Source organism: Suricata suricatta, chromosome 5 (genome assembly GCF_006229205.1).
Source record: "Suricata suricatta isolate VVHF042 chromosome 5, meerkat_22Aug2017_6uvM2_HiC, whole genome shotgun sequence".
NCBI classification, from domain to species: Eukaryota; Metazoa; Chordata; class Mammalia; order Carnivora; family Herpestidae; genus Suricata; species Suricata suricatta.
The window spans coordinates 26,423,063-26,445,447 of record NC_043704.1 but is presented as its reverse complement, the minus strand read 5'-3'; the positions used below and the strand labels follow the sequence as shown (position 1 = coordinate 26,445,447).

At 36.4% G+C, this 22,385-nt stretch overlaps 1 protein-coding gene across 2 annotated transcripts; it reads left to right on the top strand.

The window, feature by feature from the left end:
- The first annotated feature begins 213 nt into the window (after positions 1–213).
- CHODL (chondrolectin) lies at positions 214–22,104 on the top strand. 2 transcript variants are annotated; one of them, XM_029940653.1, is made up of 6 exons: positions 214–292; positions 11,062–11,371; positions 12,227–12,384; positions 16,308–16,394; positions 18,252–18,354; positions 21,883–22,104. In XM_029940653.1, the coding sequence occupies exons 1-6, from the start codon at positions 214–216 to the stop codon at positions 21,965–21,967; spliced, it is 822 nt and encodes a 273-aa protein (XP_029796513.1). In that variant the 3' UTR covers positions 21,968–22,104. The 2 variants fall into 2 exon arrangements, with proteins under 2 accessions (XP_029796513.1, XP_029796514.1); XM_029940654.1 differs by lacking the exons at positions 214–292; positions 18,252–18,354 and having other exon boundaries at positions 11,076–11,371.
- The last annotated feature ends 281 nt before the right edge of the window (positions 22,105–22,385 follow it).

Here is a 22,385-nt window from a genome sequence, read left to right as displayed (position 1 = left end):
CGCTCTAGCCCATCCCGCCCGCGCGCGGCACGAGCGCGCCCGGCTGCAGGCCCCGTCGAAGGCAATGAGTGCAGGCGGCTGGCCAGCTGGGCTCGGGCGGTGGGAGTAGGCCCGGCGGGGAGGCTGGGAGGCTCGGAGGCTAGAGCTCCGGCTGCGCGGCGGGCAGAGGCCGCCTTCGCTCCACGCAACACCTGCTGCTGTCGCCGCGCCGCGATGAGCCGCGTGGTCTCGCTGCTGCTGGGCGCCGCGCTGCTCTGCGGCCACGGAGTTTTCTGCCGTCGGGTGGTCAGCGGTGAGTCGGGGGGCCGCCCGTGGGCAGATGAGCCGGGAGTGGGGACCGCGGACGAGGGTGGCGCGGGGCCTCCTGTCCTGGGGTGAAGGCTCCCCTGGAGGTTGGAAACCTGTGCAGGATACGGGGCCGGGAGGAGCTGGGGACGTGGGGGTGGGGGTGAGGGAGGATTGTATTCTGCTTTCTTGCCCGCCCCGCGAAACACGCACAGAGAAAAGTTTAAATTTTTTTGGAAGTGCCTGGTTCCGTAGCTGCGAAGCGAGCTCTGCTTCAGTACAGCGTTTTCCAGGAGTAATTTTCACCTTCTTTGTAAGAGAGTTGGCCATTGAGCAGGGCTTGGCACCTGCAAAAAGGGGTGGGGTGCCATGGAGCAGGCAGAGGAAACCCAAAGCCGTCAGAACCGCTGCAAAAATGCCACCCCCTGTCGGTCTGGCTCGATTTCAGTCCCCTCCCGGTGCTCACTCGGGTGGTTTCCGAGGCCAGACCTGCCTGCTGTGGGTCGCTCACAGACTCCTGGGCGCACAGCCTTTGTTCTCATGGACTGACAGAGAACCAGGGTCATTGTAGACTCCTTTCCTTTACACACCTTATTCCAAGTTAGGAACGTCTCAGAAAATGAAGTCAGCTCGAGCTGGGCAGAGTTGTACATGGTAATGACCGCAGGTCCGTGCACACAGTAGGTGCCCAATTAGATGGGTTGAATCAGTGCCAGGGAAATGGATCAGAATTGGCAAGCTTCCCAGCGTTAGCTCTGGTTATAATTTTTCTTCGACTTCTACCGTTCTATTGTTTATATCGCATTCACCCTTCCTTAGGGAAGGTCTTCTAAAGAAAACACGAAGATTCTCAAAAGCTTAGGATGAATGAATAAGGCCTTACACGAAAACTGAGCATAGCCACTCTTACTGAAATTTCTTGCGATGCTAATTAAAGTGTTTCAGTAAATATTTGTTGAATGTAGGTGGGCATGTGTTTTAAGTGTGGAAGGCTTTTTTTTTTTTTTAAATGGAAAAGCACAAATTCCTTTTCACATTCTGTGCATCTGTATAACAAGTGTCCCTAGAGGTAGAGATAGATGACACATGACATCTACTTAATCAGTGGTGAAGCCAGACCTTTAGAAATTGGCATAGGGAGCTTAATTGTTGCTGATCTTCCCCTCAGCAATATGTGATCTTAAGATCTTAACATCTTAAGAATGTAATTCTGAAATGTCTAGTTATCAATCACTCTCCACTAACTTTTTGGACCTCTGGAGACACTGGAATTAAATACACTGTGAACTGTCATCTGGACACACATGCTATTATATGGGAGGTGGGGGATGAGAAAATCAGACTCTTTATATTTATAAAATGAAAACTTTACAGTATCACATAAGGATGTTATTACAGGAGCCATAGCATTAGATCCTTTCCCCCTGATTTAGGTTTGAAGAAAAAGTGTACCATATATATCTGAGCGTGTAAATTACATGTTTGACTGCCTTTGTGTTTATGAGAATCACTCTTACAAATAAAAATGAACAGCACAGACCAGACTTTTAGCATATGGTGTTTTTTAAACAATAGAAACAGTTCATTGACTTACATAGTATCCACTTGGCATATTCTTGTTGCATGCCGCAAACTTTGCAAGGAAAAAGAAAATATAGAAAGTAAAAGCAGAATTTAAAAAATGATTGAGAAGTTTATTTTGTGTTATATTATTGCATAAATTGTTGCAAACCTTTTGCTGTATTTTCCTATTAAATATTTATAGGCATCTTGTAGGTGACATCTGGAAAATTCCTAATTAACTGGACATGATCTATTTGATTTTTCATAAATGATGATGTTTACTTGATATCAAAGCAATTATTTAGTTATGTTTTTCTTATGATTAATTTAATTGCCATTGGCCATAAAAATCACATTAAAATTTGATCGTTATAAGTTTGTGACTTTATCCTTTGAAGAACTTTTAAAAATATATTTTAGCCATAATAGTATGAGGACAGACAGTCTAAAACATGACATGTTGGATATAGTAGGTCTACTATCTTCCTGATCAGGGTTAAGTTTTGAGGGATGTGTCAACTTTTTCCTGCCCCTGGGGGCTAGTTACCAAAATTCTACTCAAGTGTCTACCCAATGAAACCAGCTTGTTGTGGCCATTATTAGGAACATACTTACAACCTATGGAATATGTTTTCTATCTGTTAAATATCAGTATAGCTATTTGTAATTTCTATTTAGTGTACCAAAATAATTGCTTTTCTCATAAAAAAACAGGAACTTGCAAAATAATCCTATATAAGATTTTTCTTCACTTTAGCACTTTAAAATATTTAATAAGATACTTTCCGACACTTTAAAATATATCACCATTTTAAAAGTAGAAAGCATTATTTATAAATGAAGTTAAAATATTTTAATAAGAAATTACATTTCAAATTTCATCATCATAATCTGCCCCATAACAGTTAATAGCATCAAGCAGTAATAGGAAGGTATTTTTAGAGGTTAGTGGTCATGCTTATTTTGATGCATAAATATGTAATAAAAATAGATAACTATGAGAGTAATTTCATGAATTAAAGAGTATTTAATGAATTTATGAGCCTAAGTTGTGAATTAATTTTAGTAGTTTAGATTTGTACTGATTTGTTGCTGAATGCAGATGTGTAGAGAATGTTTGTAGGAAGTACAATCATTTAATTCTGCAATTTTATTGGTAGATGATGACATCTTCTTTAGGACAAAGATAAGATTTTACTTGGGGACATCCATATATATGAAAAAGAAGTGTTTAAAACTCAGGTTTTAAGATGGAAAGATATGTCTGAAGAGCATGTGAATATTTTTAAACATTTGAAGTATTTTAAATGTGTTTTTTTTAATTCTTGCTTTTTCTCTTTAGTATAACAGCGGTGATCCCCAACTTGTTGATGCAGCAAAATGGCATTAAGCGCATTTCATGATACCTCCAAATTTCTGCAGAAAAATGTAATATGTATTAACTTGAACTCATTAAAATTGGCTTGCATTTTATTTAGGAGACTGGGTGACTTAGACGTATTTCTTTTATTGTACAGATGCCAAAGAATTATGCAAATGTGTGGGCGGTGACCAGTAGTCTATAGATTATTATAATAGCAAAAGAGATACAAAAAATTCTGCTGAGCATAACCTAGCCTTGGTACTATTCCATGACATCATCAAAAGCATAAAGTGATGACAGAGCAGTTTTCAAAGATGCAATTACTTTAAGTATCTCTTGGTCAAGAAAGGAGCAAATTAATCTTATTACTAGGCATTTAATAAAGTACACATCTATCATAGCCATTACTCCTTAACTGCTATTTTTCGTTATTTTATAGTTTTGTTTTTATAACTCTTTTTCCTGAGGATGGAAATGTCTATTACATTAATGTTAAAAAAGAAGCGGTCCTTCTCCAAGGATGGCACATTACATTAATGTTAAAGAAAGAGATGGTATTATATAAAGTGGTCCAGGGTGGACATCCAGCTGATATTATCGTTAACCATTTTTAAATTTTGTAACAGCTTTCTGGGCTGGGCACTTGACGTATAGGTGGATGGCTGTACCCAACTTTCAGGCGAGATTGTTTCTTTCACTGTGGTAACAGATTACTGGTAATTTAAGATGCCTACCGACTTGACTGAAGTTGCACTCCTTGTATCTGAGAAAAATTCATTTGGATTTTGCTTTATTTGGAAAATGAAAGGGCTAGATAAAAAAATAACTAAGTCTGTATATGGTTTGCAAATATGAGCTAGATGTCCCAATATTAACCCTGTGTCTAAATGTTGAGTAATAGAAAATGCACAATCTGCTTAGAAAAACAAATGCTCAATGCACAAGCCCTTGCATATATAGCAGTGCTAATCAATAACGGATCAATGCTAGTAATTATAACATATAAAACATGAGTAATGTGTATATTCATCAATCCCTTTATTCAGTAAATATCTCACTTTAGAAAAAATATTACATTTGAGACATATATGGCGGCAGCATAGACATCTGGGTGAAGGCATGGACTGTGGAGCCAGACTGCCTGGTTCACAGCCCTGGTTTCTGAGCTGTGCGGATCTGGCAAACTGTCTGACTTCTCTATGCACCCCCCCCCCCGCCCTGCCTTGTTTTTAAAATAGGATGAGCGCTCCATGATGAGACCAACAGCACAGGATTGTTGGAGGGTTAAGGGGTTTGAACAGATTTGTGCGGATTGTATCATGCCCAGAGGTGTGTCCCAAGAAGCTGAGAGGGAGCTCAGTGTGCAAGTCCTGCATCTGGGGCTGAGGCCACCTAGAGGAAAACAACTTTTTTCTAGCTGAACAGCCTGTATCACTGGGAAAGAACATCTTTTCCTAATTTACCCAAAGGTGTGGATGGCGCTAGCAGGGAGGCCCTCCATGCTAAACTACTGATAAATGTCTGGCTATTATTATTTATCTGTATTTCTTTAAAACTCTTAACCCTCCTCTCTTTAGGTAAGAAAACTGAGGCCAGGAAAGTTTAAGTAATGTCCCCAGTGTACCTACCATTCAAGTATAGCTCTGGGATTCAAATCCGGTTCTGTCTGATTGAATGCTTGAACTCTTAAGTGACAGAGTTACTTGGTTTGGGGCACCTGGGTGGCTTAGGGGGTTAAGCGGCTGACTTCAGCTCAGGTCATAATCTCACAGCTCGTGAGTTCGAGCCCCGCATTGGGCTCTGTGCTGACAGCTCAGAACCTGGAGCCTGCTTCAGATTCTGTGTCTCCCTCTCTCTCTGCCCTTCCCCTGCTTGTGCTCTGTCTCTCTCACTCTCAAAAATGAATAAATGTTAAAAAAGTTGGATAAAAAAGTTACTTGGTTTACCATTTGTTATTTAGATCTCAATTTTAAGTATGCAACTTTGACGTGGGTACGTGGGTGGGTCAGTTGGTTAAGTGTGAGTTTAAACAGTGTCCCATTACCTTCTCAAAGCTTGTGGTATTTCCCAGTGGGAGAAGTAGGACCTTGCAAAGCTGGTGTCACAAAATGACCCAGGGTTCCAGTTTTGAGTTTGTTTATTAATGTAAGAAAGTAGATTCCAGCACATGCTTAGTAGCCCATTCTGTGTTTAATCGCACTATAAAATCTGTTACAAAAATGAGAGTTTATTATAACAAAACTTTTTTTTGTAGAGAATAACTCTTAAGAAGTGGGTGTAATATTGAACACTGAAAACTTCAAAGCATTTCTTTTAAGTTCAGAAATGTTGGCATTGTTATCAGAGGTCATGTCACTCTGTATAATGTAGGATTAACCCATTTATCAGTGTGATTTTGAGGAGAGTAAGAAAGAATTAGGAAAAACAAATTATTTTGTGGGATTCTGGTAAAATGTCCAAAGTTTAGTCAGTCTGGTTTGGGGAGGATTTATTATGTAGATTCTCTTTTGTACATTTCTTTTCTGTAATAAAAAGTAGATTCATAGGAATTCATACAATATCTTCTATATTTTCATTAAAAGTTATGATATAAACTCAATATTGATAATATATGATGGTAGTGTGTGGTATAATAAAAATATTACTTTACTAACAGAGGGACTCAACTGTTAAAAAGTTAATAAACATAAGCAAAATAAAACTAAATCATAGATCCTTTCTATTAAGGAAGAAAAAAGTGAACTGCCTTAACTTTATGAGTTTGACTCCACTTTTACATCACTGCCAAAAGCATTTACTGCCAATATTTAGCTTGAAAGGAATTTTCATGACTGCAACAAAAGACAAAACTATCTATTCATGGGAATAGTAGAAAAGCAGAATCTTAGCTGTGACAGTGATAGGAATGTTAATTTTAGTAGGCAGTCCTGAGAATTATCGCTAAATAAAAGTGCATGTGGACATATGTAGTTCTGTATGCATGTATGTATACAATTAATAGGTGTAGAATCCTAGATGGAAAGTACTTTGTCAGTCTTGTAAATAAGCCAACAAAGGACACTTGTCACGGGAGATGCTAGGTGACATTTAACAAATTATTGTCAGTATCAAGGTTGCCTTAGTGTAATAAACACGGTCATATGGTTATTTGAAGATTCATCTAAACATTTTATGGGTAATAGAAAAGTCGATGGCAGTCAATGTTGTGAGAGAAGATCCTAGAATCCTTATTGTTCAAAATAGTCAATGAAAGATTTTATCTGAGTGTAACATTTAAAGATCAGAGAAAAGGAAATTCTCCATGTGATCTCACAGAATGAGAAGAGAGGTCATCATAGTGGTTCTCTAGGAAGATGAGCCTTTACTTAGGTGGGAAAAGTTGCTTCCAGAAGATTTGTATTACTGGAACTTTTCTGGGAATTAGGGCAACATTTGTTTCCCAGCTGTTGGAGCTCCACTGTCATTCATGGCAGCCAAATGTGACCTTCTGAAATGGTGATGAGCGTTCAAGAGCTGCTTTTGCTGAATTTGCTACAGCATGGACCAAATCTGCACACTAAAGCCGTAGTGGGTAGTAAAATAGAATTGGATGTAAAGAAATTCATGCTGTCAGCTTTATTGATGATATATAAATGGTAATAAAACTGGACAACGTATGTATAATTTTTTGAAAACAGACTTGATAGATCTGAGCTGCTGGTGACTTTTCAGTTCAAGATCTGAGGACACAGCTGATATTCGGTGTATACTTTGGAGTTAATATCTACCTGTTTGAGTACCTGGCCACAGTTCTGATCCCCTGAGGGTCCCTCTTCTCTGCAGTCACCGCAGTGTCTACCCACTCACCTATGACCCTGGACCTCCAAAACTAAAGGGAGAATGCGTGTCATGAACAGTGCCATGGCCAGCTATGATTGCGGGATTGTTCAATATTAATTAATTTAAATATAATTCCTACTTAGGTTTTTCACATTACACTAAAGTTCTTTTAAACATTTTATTCAAATTGGTATCTTTTAAAATTAATTAGTTAATTTTTACAGAGAGTGTGTGCATGAGCTGGGGAGGGGCAGAGAAAGAGAGAGAGGGAGAGAGAGAATCCCAAGCAGACTCCATGTTGACAGCACAGAGCCCAATGTGAGGCTTGATCCCACGGACCATGAGATCATGACCTGGAGCCAAAATCAAGAGTTGGATGCTTAATTTAGTGAGGCACCCTCATGACCCTCAAAGTGCTATCTTAATTTTATAAATGAGTTGACTCTTATCATCATTTCTGTATCCTCACCATAAATAAATCTGTGTTGTGTTTATATTTTAACATATTAAAGATAACAAACAGAGACTTTTAGCATATCAATCCCACGTTGGCACCCTCTGAATGTGTGCTAGCCTTGTTACATAAATAATGTTTATTCTTTCGAATTTCTGGCTGTTTTTTTTTTTTAAGTCAGCTTCTTTTGACATCTTGCAAAAACAGCCTTGTCAGACGAGTTTAATATTTCAGAAATGCTGGAGTCAAATCCAAATCTGAGAGTTCTTAGAGTGAAAAATCGAACAAGTTGAAAACTCAAGGGAATGCAGTTGAGATATATTTTGAGACTTAGAAATATGTAAAGGATGTAGGAGATGAACATGGAACTCGCTTGCGTTATAAATGTAGGCACAGAACTCACAAGGCTTAACGACATTTTTAGAATATTATCAGGAACAACCATTTTAAACAATGAAGTCATCACAAAATCTAATAATAAATTAGGAGAAATTTAAAAAAATAATTGTATTAGAATCAGCCACTGGGACATCCATGAATATGTCTCAAAAATTATTTGTCTGAGACTGATTTGTCCTTTTGAAGTCTCGTTAATTCCATTTTCCTGTGGTCAATCATACTAGCATTTTCATTTTCACTAACAATTAGCTGGGGCAGTCTGTTAATTTGTTCAGATTATTCAGTATGTTGCTCCTGGGTCCAGATCACAGTTAATGAGACAGAGAGGACTACTGGGTGTCTTGCTTGTGTTGTTCCAACTGCGATTTTATTAGATGGCTGTCCTCAGCTTGTGTCAGGATATTGAATGCCTATCTCTCAAACACCGTTGTGAGGTTAATGGCCTCTGATTCCTACTCCCTCCTGACTCGAGTGTCATCATAGGTCATTAATTGCTGATTCTGGGGGAGAATGGATGTGATACCAATGTTGACTCAGTGTGGTGTACTGTAATTAAGAATACAATGCTCGAATGCTGTATTTTGTAGCCAATGTTTAAGTACAATAACACTCCCTCCCTCCACTACTGACAAAATTTTTTGATCAGCTACAAAATTAAGTATCTAGTGGAAAAAACCTTCAATCCCAACAAGAATGATGTTCATGCAGATGAATCTTAAGAAGGCAGTAAAGCTATGCCTTAGTTTCTTAGCATAAAGTAATTTGACTTTATTTTCCATTAAATGCTTGATAGTCTGTTTTCTGAGGCTAAATTTAAACTGAACTCAGACAGAAACTAAGAAAGTAGTGGAAGCTACGGGCAGTCCGTTGGGTATAAGAAATAATGACAGAGAGGGATGTGTGGCAGTTTTTAAAGTTGAGAGCAGAAGTGAACCAAAGACGCTAATGAAAAACTAAAACAGGTTGGTAGTTCTGGAGATTGTCTATCATTTGGCAGACATGTCTGGTGGGATATGGGGGCAAATCTAAACAATAGAACAGTAGGAATTCCCTTGCTGGTAGTTAGCTAAATCCTGTACACTCTAATATCCCTAATATGTATGTGGATTTATTATGTTCTGATCCATATGTACATCCATAGCTCTAGTTAGGAGAAAGTCATTCTGCTTAATATGTAGACAAATATGAAATTCACATGTAGAGGTGTGTGAAGTTCAACTCTGAGAGACTTTTTTAAATCAAACTTTTGCTTACGTTTTTAAGGCTTCACAGATGTTGTTAGAGCGGAAGTAAACTAGTGATGTCACAAAATGAGGTTTTATAAAAGATGATATTCCATTAAGAAGTCTCAAAAATTATGCTAAGCTTCATTTGTGGTTCTAGCATATATATATATATATATATACACACACATATCACTTAAAAATATATGTATAAATGTGTGGGTATATGTACACACACATATTTGTGTATATAGGACTTTAAAAATCTTTAGAGATATCAGAATAATGGCTTAATCAAGTGCCGTAATTCACAAAAGCCTTTAAAATACAAGTATAAATAAAGATTACATTTTAAATTTCCTTTCCAAATTCTGATTATTCTATTTATTTATTCATGGATCTTGAACATTTTGTGGTCTCCAATCTATATTCCTAAAAAATATGCAATAAAACTATCAATAGTTAATATTAACTGTGGGGAAAGGTAAATTTAAATGAATTTGGATTTGAATTTAATGAAATTTTAAATGAGGAAAAGTTTAAAAGAAATGCAGTGTCACCACTTTCTGACTCAGAAAGGAGTTAATTTCAACCAGTAATAGGGTACTTTTTGGCTTAAATTTGAAGAAATCATTTTTATTTAAAATGTGTTTAATACATAAATGGAGATTCTAAAGCTGAAAAATAATTTGTTCTCAAGTCTGCTAAATATTTACCACCTAATTTGTTTTTAGCTAATCATTTAACTGTCTTTGAAAGACAATTTTGACCAAATTTCAGCTTTCTCTGACCTCTATCTATGTTACCAGAAATTGACAGTATTAGTAATTGATGAGATTTTTTAATAGCTCCTTTATCTTTTGATGTGCTTATTTCAACCCTAAGCCATTATGCTTTGGCTTTTTTTTTCATATTTAAAATACGTTTCTTTTTTGTTTGTTTTAAGTACTTGATTCTCTAAGTTCAAATTTGGGAAATGTTATTTGGAGTTTATGACTCACTTGAGCTGCCTGTGTAAACAGAGAGATGCCATTGACTGAACGCTTGACACTCACACACAGCATGTCATATAAAACCAGAAAACATTCGGAGAATTGGTAATGAAAAATTTTTCAAAGATTACTCTAGAAATCTATCTTGTTACTTCTAATGTTGTATATTAATAATTATTACTAGAGTTACCTTCATTCTGGCTTCTATTAACTTTCAATTTCAATGTATTTGCTTTCAGATATATACAATAAAAGCAAATGTTGACACCTTAAATTTGCCACCTTCTATCTTTAAATTTTTTTTTAATGTTTATTTATTTTTGAGAGAGACAGAGCACAAGTGGGGAGAGGCGTGAGAGAGACAGAACACAAGTGGAGGAGGGGCAGAGAGAGAGGGAGACACAGAATCCGAAGCAGGCTCCAGGCTCTGAGCTGTCAGCCCAGAGCTCGACACCGGGTTCGAACCCACGAACTGCGAGATCATGACCTGAGCCAAAGTCGGTCGCTTAACCCACTGAGCCACCCAGGCGCCCCCACCTTGTATATTTTTTATGATACCTTCTATACATTGCTTTTTATTTGTTTTTAAAAATTAAATTCTTTTATGAATTACTTTTCTTTCATAAGTTTGACCTTTCAGCTCTCTTAGCTCTAAAAGAAAAAGCAGTTTCATTTGCCACTTTCCTTTGCTATGTAATTAGTTTGCCAGAAGAATCAGGAGTTCCCTTAACGAACAGTCTCTTGGAGTCCTGTGTTTAAAAGTTCATATTACAAGTTTAGCAGGGAATCATTTTGCCTTTATAAATTGAAAGTCATAATTAAAGAAAATGAACTTCATAGAATGATCCCATGAAGAAATCATTCTTGGGAGTGAATCCTGTTTTGATTGCTTCTTTAATCCTAATTCATAGTAGCCTTATGAATAGAGCTCAGGTAATCCATGCACGCTATCTTTTTTTCCAGGCCAAAAGGTATGTTTTGCTGATCTCAAGCACCCCTGCTACAAGATGGCCTACTTCCACGAACTGTCCAGCCGCGTGAGCTTTCAGGAGGCCCGCCTGGCTTGCGAGAGCGAGGGGGGTGCCCTGCTCAGCCTGGAGAACGAAGCAGAACAGAAGCTGATAGAAAGTATGTTGCAAAACCTGACCAAACCAGGAACAGGGATTTCTGATGGAGATTTCTGGATAGGGCTTTGGCGAAATGGAGAGGGGCAAACATCTGGCGCTTGCCCGGACCTCTACCAGTGGTCTGACGGAAGCAGTTCCCAGTACCGGTGAGTAGGCGTCTGGAGGATTAAGTGTGCTCTGGGATACTTCCAAAAGGAGGAGGAGGATTTCTGTTTCTTTGTTTTTAATTCAAATAACTTTTATTTAAATAAAAAAAATTAAAACTGCATTTAGAGTCAAAACCCTTTTGCGTTGAAAATCATGAAGATTTCTAAGTTAAGGCAGAACGATTTCTAGGTTAACAAGACCAGATTTGACTTTGGACTTTATTCTTTAACCAAACTGCAAAGAATGGAGGAAAAAATAGGGTTATTTACAGAAAATATGTATATACTGAGAGGCACAGATTTGGTGACAGAAGAGACCTACATGCTGGCATCTCAGGAGCAGTTCTCAAAGAGCTTGATTTTATTTTCTTGGATTTTAAGAATGCCTAAGATCCTTCTTCATCTTCAGTCCTGGGAGCCACGTAGAGCCTTTCGTGTCCCACATCAGCACTTTTATATTCTACAACAAGGGGTCAGTCGCAGACATACTGAGTGTGACTATAGAGAGAGTGGAGGGCTTTGGTAGAGAGATTCAGGAACCTCCGTGCAAAAGTTAGCTGACCTGGCGCATTCATCTCTATGGTGACAGCTTCTTCCTCTTTACGGACATTACTTGACTGAGGATGTCAGAATAGAATGGGCTACTTGGGTGATGGACATTAAGGAGGGTACTTGGGATGAGCCCTGGATGTTACATGTAAGTGATGAATCACTAATTTCTACTCTTGAAGCTAGTATTATATTATATGTTAATGAGCTGGAATTTAAATGAAAAAAAAAACTTGAAACCAAACCAAACCAAAAGAATAGAATGGTTGAAATCACTTGGAGGTGTTGCTGTTGCTCTATTTGCAGAAACTGGTATACCGATGAACCTTCCTGTGGAAGTGAAAAGTGTGTTGTGATGTATCATCAACCAACAGCCAATCCAGGGCTCGGGGGGCCCTACCTTTACCAGTGGAATGATGACAGGTGCAACATGAAGCACAATTACATCTGCAAGTATGAACCAGGTAGGAGGTCCCAGGAGGTACAGCAGACGTTGGGCACATTTGCTTATATTTTTATCTTCACTGTTTGCGTTTAGGCTTCACTTCCTTTGGCTCATCTTGTTTCTCTGCTATCAAACATGGAATTACTTTGCAGCTTGTCATCTCGCTCGGTGTACTGAATTATACTTCATGCTCTAGAGCAAACTGTCCAGTCAGTCAGTCCAGTCCAGTCAGAAGGGAGTAACTAGACACATCTGGAGGCGTGTCTTTAAAAGAAAATAACATTTCTAATATTAAGATCAGAGGGTGTTTTTGTAAACAGATTTAAAAAAGAATATATATCTATTTTTAAATATTTTAAATATTTAGTATAATGTGTGTGAAGTAGGTATAAGTCACCAGAGCACCTATAGATTTACACACGTGGGCAGTAGATCTTTGGGTGATTATCTGGTGAATTTAAGGGAACAAAGCAGCTTTCTCCCAGAACATTAGCTTATCATTTGTTGGTATGTTGCTTTGCATGTGCTCCTTGGTGAAAGTCAAACTGATTATAGCTCATTGAACACAGTGGGAAAAAAAAAAAGTAGAGGCATGTGCCATGTTCCTCCTATGATTGTCATTCTTTGGAAAATGCCTCCTTAGATAGTTTTTGTTTGAAGTCTCCAACTTCTTGCCATGTGCAACACGTGGGGGGATTGCACTGACCTGAGCTACACTGGTGTGGTTTCCTGTTGAAATAGTAAATTTGCATTAGTCTGAGGAGGACGGATCAACTAAATTAAAATTTGACCAAAAGTAGAGACTCAGCAAAAACTATGTAAAGTAAATCTTTTTAATGACCTAATAAAGTCAAACCAGATACTTAGGTTTTAAGATTTTTTTTTTTTTGATGTTTTTCTCCTCCTCGTGTTGGGAAGTATCATTTTAAGTCTTCTGAGGGGCTGTCTACTTGACCTCATAATGTGTTCACGGAAGGCAATTACCATCAAGTACTGCTATTTCTATTATTCTCTTGAAATTACATGATTCCTTTTCTCATAAGACCTTAAAGCACAAGGGATTATTTGGATTAGATTTCCCCTTCTCTTATATTTATCTTGCTCTTGAGTATATTAGCCAGCTTTCTCTGTCCCTGGTGGGTTTATTCTTTAAAGCCCTAAATCCATTATTACCGTCCTAGAAGCCTTTGCAAAGCCAAATCTGTTATGCACTTATGTTCTTTGTCTTTATTTTTTTTCTTGGAAAAATATAAAGTTGAAATTCTCTGATGCTTTAAATTTGTGACACTATGTACTTGAAACTCTTAAATACATCAAAGTATGTTACACAGTATTCTGTAATACAACATTTCTTTCTCCTTTCCCTGAGCTCTTAGGTAAACTATTTGACCCTCTGTACATTTGTTTATTTTCTTTTATTTTGCATTCATACTTACCAGTTTATTCAGGACACTTTCAACTCACAATCTTCTTTACTTGTTTTGTATTAGGTAATTTAGTTAGGTTCATATTACTCAGGGAGGACCTGAGTATTCAATATTATTTAAGATATTTAAGATAAATATTTTCTTCTTTATCTTCTATATTCTACCTAAATCTTCAAATGACCTATGCTTTGTGATTAAGATTCCGTTATGCTTTTTTTGTTTTTGACACAAATATACAGTTTTATAGTTATAAATATATAACTATGTATATAGTCTTATTAATGTACTTAGCAATTTTATTCTTTAAATATTTTCATCTTTATTTTCTATTTTTTAACCTTCTTTGAGTTTAGTGTTTTAATTTTAGAGGATGCTGGTTTCATGAAATTTCTTCCTTATGTGGTCAGTGCTTTTTTAGTGGCAAATGATTAATTTTTGGTGGTGAGGGGTTAAAGGAGTAAGCAGTGAGATTTACTAAAATTTATGAATTAGGACACCACTTATTTTGAACTTCATTCTCCACTTACACCTGAAGTACTATGTGATTTGAACTTTGTCTCCTCTTTATCCCCCTGCATACCATCTAATAACATGACCAAAGATATCTGAAGTAATAAACAATTAAGCTAGTAATAAGGAAACTGAATAACTTATTACTTGATTTTCTCACTCTCTCTTCTCTCTTTTTTTTTTTTGTTATTGTCCTGTGAGTTACATACCTATTCTTTGTGTCTGTTAATGTTTTCCTAAGACATTTTTAAAGGGATACTGCTGAATCTAAGTTTTGTATTCATTAAAATTGCATTATGCACTCTTGTTAGACATTAAAAATAGTATGCACGGGATTAAATTTTTAACATTTTGTGAATCAAAAATTCATCAAGTTAAAGATTATTAAGAGTATTTTCAAAAATAACCAGTTTTGGGGCACCTGGGTGGCTCATTTGGTAAGACATCTGACTTCAGCTCAGGTCATGATCTCTTGGTTGACAAGTTCAAGCCCCATGTCAGGCTCTATGCTTACAGCTCAGAGCTTAGAACGTGATTCATATTCTGTGTCTCCCTCTGTCTCTGCCCCTCTCCTGCTTGTGCTCTCTCTCCTTCTAAAAAATAAATGAAAAACATTTAAAAAATCAAAATAAAGCCAGTTCTATGTTGATAAATTGCATGATATCTGTATTATTTATTCAGCAGATACCAGTTGAGCCCCAACTGGCGTAGGGTGCCTCAGTTCTGTAGAAACATGAGTGCAGGGAAGGACCGTATCTAAAAGCTCCAGGAGGCTATGAAAGTGTTGGAGTGCAATACGTGTGCAAGAGTAATAAATATTCTTACAGGGTGGTGTATGAACTTCCAGTAAAGAGAGACTCTGTGGCCAAATTAAAGTGGCAAATATCTTATTAAAAATAATTTAACCTTATAAATGAATGTAAAATGTTGCATGTGTTTTCTTTTCCATCATTTTACAAACATAAACAGAAAATTATATTTTTGAAACAAATGGAGAGAAGTTTACAGTTTTTTCTTACTAATTTAGTTTACTTTCACCGAACTGTTAATATAACAAACAGTGCTCAAGGGGGAACAATAGGCAGCATAGCAGTGCCAGATCGTGGTAAGAAATTTTGACATTTAATTGCATAGCCTTTGAAGAGATCTTGTCTCATAAAACCAGGAAAGAAATAATCTGCAAGCCTTAATTTATTATTGTTTTTTTAAAGAAATCGACACTACGGGAAAGCAAATCTAAGTATGGCATTGTTTTTCTAGGACAGAAATATGCTTTAGAATTTTGTTATGTGAATCATCAATTCCCAATGCAATCCATGTACAGTCATCTGCTGATTATTAGTGAAAGGAGAAACCTAAATATTATACTGATATTAATAAAGAAATCATCTTTGCTTGTCTTTTGAATTGCAGTTAGTGTCTTGCATTCCTTTACAATTTTTTTAAATGTTTATTTATTTTTAAGAGAAAGAGACAGAGCATGAATGGGGTAGGGGCATCGAGAGAGGGAGACACAGAGTCTGAAGCCAACTCCAGGGTCTGAGCTGTCAGCATAGAGCCCAACACAAGGCTCCAATCCAAGAACCGTGAGATCATGACCTGAGCTGAAGTCAAATGCTTAACCAACTGAGCCATCCAGGAACCCCAGTATCTCACTTTCTTATGCTCCTAATTCCTGTTTCTCTTTGCCTTTCTTTGTATCTGCCTGGTTTCATTATTGCCTATAGCTAGCTGTCATCAGTATAGACATGCTGTTGATTGGTAAATGCAGATTTGGGTGGCACAGATTCACTGAGTAGATCCATGTTGCAGAAATTCACCAAGTGGATACTTCATTGAAAGATAATTAAATGATAATTTTACAATTGAAAAATTTCATGTACATTTATTACTCAGAAATCAAAACTGTGATGTTTACATTGTTTTAAAATAAACCTTTATTTTCATCTACATTTGTATTTCTTTTTGTATCATTGTATATGATGCCTATACTTATTATTTACAGAGATTAATCCAACTTCTCCTGTAGAAAAGACATATTTTACAAATCAACCAGGAGACACCCATCAAAATGTGGTTGTTACTGAAGCAGGTAATGAATTCATGTGTTTTTAATTCCTCTATCAAGAGCAGAAACTGTAATTTTAAACTCTGTTTCTTGTTGGCCCTAACTTTTCTTGTTGTTTGTTGATGGGGGCACTAAATTTGGCCTCTGGACATTTACTTTTGTACTAGGTTACAACAGATAATGAATGCTAAGCTAGTTTTTGAATAGAAGAATCTATTTTGTTTTCTTCCAGTTTTTCACCTCAGGTAGATGTATCTAGTAATAAACTGAGTAATCCACATGGAAACCTGGATTCACAAGGAACTTCTCCAACAACATGTAGGCATCATGATGTAAATTAGCACATTCAATGGCCAGCAAACAGTGGTGTGCTGGTAAATGTTCAGGGAGAGGCCAGTGTGGGAGTGGATAAAAAAGAAAAAGCCTCATTTGTAGCCTTTGTAGATTCCTGTGGTATATGTATATACACTCCACCCTTGGTTGATTTCAAGCAATCAAGGTGACGTCACTGGTGAACAGGGTGGAAAGAGTACGTGTAATTAGCTCTCAACCCAGCTGCCCCAAACACACCACTCTGCAAAAGAAACCATGAAATCCCAATGCAAATTGCACATTCCCTGATTGGGATTTAAATCCCAGTCAGAAACTGCTCTTTTAGTCTGATGCTCCTTGTAGCATGGGCCTGTGATTATTGGACAGACACTTTGATATATCCTAGTTGCTTTGTGCAGACTGAGCCAAAGACCCCAAGTCTCAGAATCTTTCCACAGGGGATCTAAAATCTGTGAAACAGTAGGAAATACTTTCTCTTTTTCTTTACTATTCTAAATAAGGGATCATGATGGAATTTTGAAAAGAATGAAAATATTTCCTGAATCCTTAAAAATGTTTGAAGTTACAAGTCAGGGGCTCAGGAGTAGGTAAAAGCATAGCAAATTATTCTCAAAATATGCCTCAGATAATAAATATATCTTTTGCTAAAAAGGACATGATGTACAGTTTAATGGATAGTTTGATCTAAGTCTGGTCCGTTTTGACCAGAAATATTCAGATTGATAATGATGACATCTTTTGATTTGCAGCTAAATGCATGGTTTTTCAACTTGTTTTCCTTGTATGAACATAATATTAAACCTTAGTGCTTTTTACTTTTCAAGTGCCTGATTTTAAAACCATTTAGAGCATCTAAACCTAATTAAAAATATTAGTAAATAATTACATTAGAAATAGTTTCCCTCATATGACATTGAAAAATATTTAATAAAGTCATTAAGTGTAGCAGTTTTTATTTTTCCAAGAATATCTAATATTGTGTGATGGAACAGGATTAGAAACATTCATTTTAGAATTTAATGAACATCAAGGCCTTATGCTTCTGTGGTCTTATGTCTCTGGTTTATGACTGTATCATCAATTAATTTTTTTCATATTTTAATTTAGTCCCAGAGAGTCTTAAGTATCATCAAGACACTGACCTTATTATAGTTTAGGATGATTATATGACCAGTAAATCAACAATTATTTTAATAATCAGGGCTTGTTTCTCTAAGTAATCACTGAGAATTAATGAAGTGAGATAGATAAGACTATTAATATGTTATGAAAACTAGTCTTACATGAATTGTAAATTTAATCATAGTTTTAGAAATATAGACACTGAATTGAAGCATGGAAACCAGGGAAGTATGATTTTGTTTTTAATTTTTATCTAATGTGATTATATTATTATTACTAGATTATTCAATATTTTGGGAAGAAATGTATTCATAATTTATTTATAATAATTCTATTTTACCTTGAATTTTTGGACAATTTTTTATAATTTTAGTGTGAGAATTCTGCCTCTGACATCTTTTTTTACTGACTGTTTTACTTCTGTAGGTATAATTCCCAATCTAATTTATGTTGTTATACCAACGATTCCACTGCTTTTATTGATACTGGTCGCTTTTGGAACCTGTTGTTTTCAGATGCTGCATAAAAGGTAAATAATTCATATATGTAGAGACAACCTGAAAAGTTTTATGTAGGTTTTTATAACTCTTTAAAAATATTAGTATAAATTTGCCTTAAGAAAATTCTAATTTTTGGAGCATCTGGGTGATTCAGTCAGTTAAGTGTTCGGCTCTTGGTCTCAACTCCCACTTAAAAAATAAAGAGACAAAGTTCTGATTTTCATATCTGTCACTACACACCCAGTATGTCAAGTCTAATAAGATAGGCCTTGATCACAAGATTCATGCATTACCTCACTTACTATTCACAAGTCATATGAAGTAGGTGCCCTTTTGTTTCTGCTTTTCAGGTGAGAAGATGGTAGCTTTGATGGGTCACACAATTTGCTTTGGGTCTCACAGTGTGGTTGCTGGCTCTGAACTTGAATCCTTGTAAGCTCACAACATATACAACTATGGTGTACTGTCTCTTGCTTATTACATATAAGCATTAATGCTAAGCCTTTCAATCTTGACCCCAAGTTGTATGCAAGACTTAATTTTTGTAGGTGCACTCTGTAATACTTTTTCAAAAATTTCAGTCATAGGCTTTTGTTTACATCCAGGGGGTCTTTTGAGTATAGGAAATAAAGTACAATGGTAAAAATTGGTATCATTAAGTATGCATCTTCAGACAAAAGGATGTATCTTAATAGCAAGATTCTTGGGAATATTCTTTTATATTTATTTAACCATACCCTTGAGTTAGATGTGAATTTTTTTCATGTGTATCCATTTATCAATTAAAAAATTAATACATGAAATGTAAATATATATTAAAAGAAAAGGGAAAAAATGATGGGTTTAAATGAGAACACATCTGCTAGAATAAATTAGCCATCTTTATCAGTATTTTAAACAAAAGCTGATCAAGAGAGTGTCATCATCAGAGAAGGACTGAAGTCACTTTTCTCTTTGGATTTTAGTTTCAAACTAAATTTTAGTTTAGTTTTAAACTATAAAAAATCCACTAAGTAAAAAAGGCCCCAGAAAAATAAACAATTAAATAGATGTAAACTCTAAATATTCATATTTAGGGTCCAAAGTGTGATGTACAGGCTGTTTAAATAAGACATTTTGAATAATGATAAATAAAGCCTGGGAAATAAATACTACAGTTTGTGTCCTCTGGGTTTTCCAATATCTATGTGAAACACAGTTAAAAGTTTTTGTAATATTTTGTACAGAAAAAGATGATAGTAAATATCTTGTTCCTTTCTTTAATTCCTAAGACTAGAGATGGAAAAATGATTAATTGTTGTGAAAAGCAGAGAAGTAGAAGGAGGATGTGATATAAATCCCTCCCTTAACCAAGAAAACTGTTAAGGAAGAGCTGTAATTAAGAAATCAGCTTGAAAAAATGATTTTAGTGTGGCTCAATTGGTTGATCGTCCTACACTTGATGTTAGGTCATGATCCTAGGGTCTTGGTATCGAGCCCACAGTTGGGTTCCAAACTGAGCATGAAGCCTGCTTAAGATTCTCTCTTTCCCTATGCTCTTCTCCCCTTCTCACACTCTCTCAAATATATAATGGAAAACATTTATAAAAAAAGAAAAATGATTTAAAAAATATTATGCAGACATTGTAATTTCTAAAATAAAAATCACTAAAGTGCCAGTAACTGAGTTTTCTTTAAAGTTTGTTTTTCTTCTTCCAAATAGTGTATTATTGTGGAGATTCTATTCATGCAAAAGTCTTCTAGGTTTTTGAAGATCTATGGAGTTTTCACTTGTTTGAAATTCCCAGAGTGAGAAAATAAACCAAAATTGAGTACCTCCAGATGCCGGACTTAGCTGTAGTGCTTAATTCATTCGTTCTTAGATCCTCCCCTTTTCCTTTCTTCCAGGAAAGCAAGGAGCACCTTCATCAAAGACTCAACTCCATTATCAGCTGAGTGCCTTGCAGAAAGTTTAAATTCCAATCTGGTACACATGATGGTTTATATCATTCCATGTCATGTTCAAAATAGTAACTCTTGTTTCCTTAACTGGTAGTATCTCTTAAATGCTACACAAAAAAAGCTATATTAATAACTTAACCACCTTTTACTTGCCATTTAAAAAATTTTATGTTTTTTAATAAACTTTGCTTGATTTGTTTTTCCTTCATGTTAGATGACTTTATAGATAAAGATGTGTGGACCTTACTTATTTGGAAGCAAATCTCCAAAACATATAATTCAGACTATTTTATTAGTAGCAAAATCACAGTTAAATTGAAGCCAATTAAGTAATATTATAGAATTGTACTGTTCAGTCTTGTTAGGAAAAGCCCTTTTCTTTCTTTGAAGAAGTTCTGCCCTCCTCACCTAGACTGAGAGTAACTGGAAGGCAGTGCCTATGGGGAGTGGAGCAGATGTGGGGGAAGGGAGGTCATTGTGGGGCAGGAAGTGCATGACACAATGTACAGGAACCAGAAGTGGTTATATGATCCAAGTGAGGGTTCATTCTCAGGAAACTAGACCAAAAGAAATCTGGATCTTGATAAGTTCCCTATAGAAGGGCGACTCACATAAACTCAGGAATGGGCACTTCTGCAGGAGCCCAAGCAGTGGTCATTTTATCGAAAAAATGAGGAGATAGCCAACTCTGATATACAGGCTGGAAAAGTGGGCTTGGAGTCTATGTCCAAGAAGAGAGAAGTTCAGTGTCAGATCTAGAGGAACAAAGTTATCAAGGATTGAATCTACTTTGAACTACATTGGTTGCAGAGACTGAAGTAAAACCACTTTTAAAAAATTTTCTTTACATTTATTTATTATTGAGAGACAGAGAGAGACAGACCATGAATGGGGGAGGTGCAGAGAGAGAGAAGGAGACACAGAATCAGAAGCAGGCTCCAGGCTTTGATCTATTAGCCCGACGTGGGGCCCCGAGAACCTAGAGATCATGACATGAGCCGAAGTCGGTCACTCAACCGACTGAGCCACCCAGGCGCCTCAAACCAAACTTTTTAAGTTTGGGGTTAAGTGACTTTACTATAAAAACGGAATATTGGGGGTTGGAGGAGATTAGGAAGGTCTTTATACTGAGGACAAGATCACTGTTTTGATCATTTAGCATTAAATGCAGCATATGTGAATGGGAGAATATCTACAAAGCAAACTTTCAAAGTTACTGATCAAATAAAATGCAGATTTGCTGGTGATTATAATGAAAATTTTTATTATAACATTTATTCTTTCAGACGTATTTGCATGGGGTGTGTGTGTGCATGTGTGTGTGCATATGTGTGTGTGCATATGTGTATGTGTGTGCGTGCATCTGAATGTATCTGAATTCTGAACTACAAAGAATCAAACAGAGATCAATTCTGTTCTTTTTTTTTTAATTGTTTCACATGACCTGTTTACCATCTTCACATTCTGGAATAATCTAGAATTTTTTGTAGATATGCTGGTGAGAGAAGAAAGACCTTTCTATAAGAAGGGTCTACAATATCTCCCCTGGGACCAAAACATGCCTATTTCAGTAAGAAGTCTTAGGCATTGAACTTACTTCTTCTTATGTTTTTCAGTAAAGGAAGAACAAAAACTAGCCCAAACCAGTCCACCCTGTGGATTTCAAAAAGCACCAGAAAAGAAAGTGGCATGGAAGTGTAAGAATCCATTGATTTGGCTCCAGCACAGAAAATAGAATTTTAGAATTCTGGATCTGCATAAGGAATGGCATCAGAGCATTAGCTTGGAATGGCTTGAAATCTCAGAGGATCTGCAAGATGAACTGTAAGCTCCCCCTTGAGGCAAACATTAAAATCATTTTTATATGTTTATTATTTCATTTAAAAATATGCTGTGCTAATAATGGAGTGAGAAATGCTTATTTCGCTAAAGGATGCACCCAAACTTCAAGTACATGGAATGGACCATGCAGATAAACTTGCTGTCAACACATCAGAGAGGTGTGTGTGTGAGAGGCAGTTATTTTTGTTTCTTTCACCTTTCATAAGTTGTAATCTAGTTCATGTAATATAAATTGTACTAAAATTTACAGTGTGCAAAAATGTTTTACCTTTACATA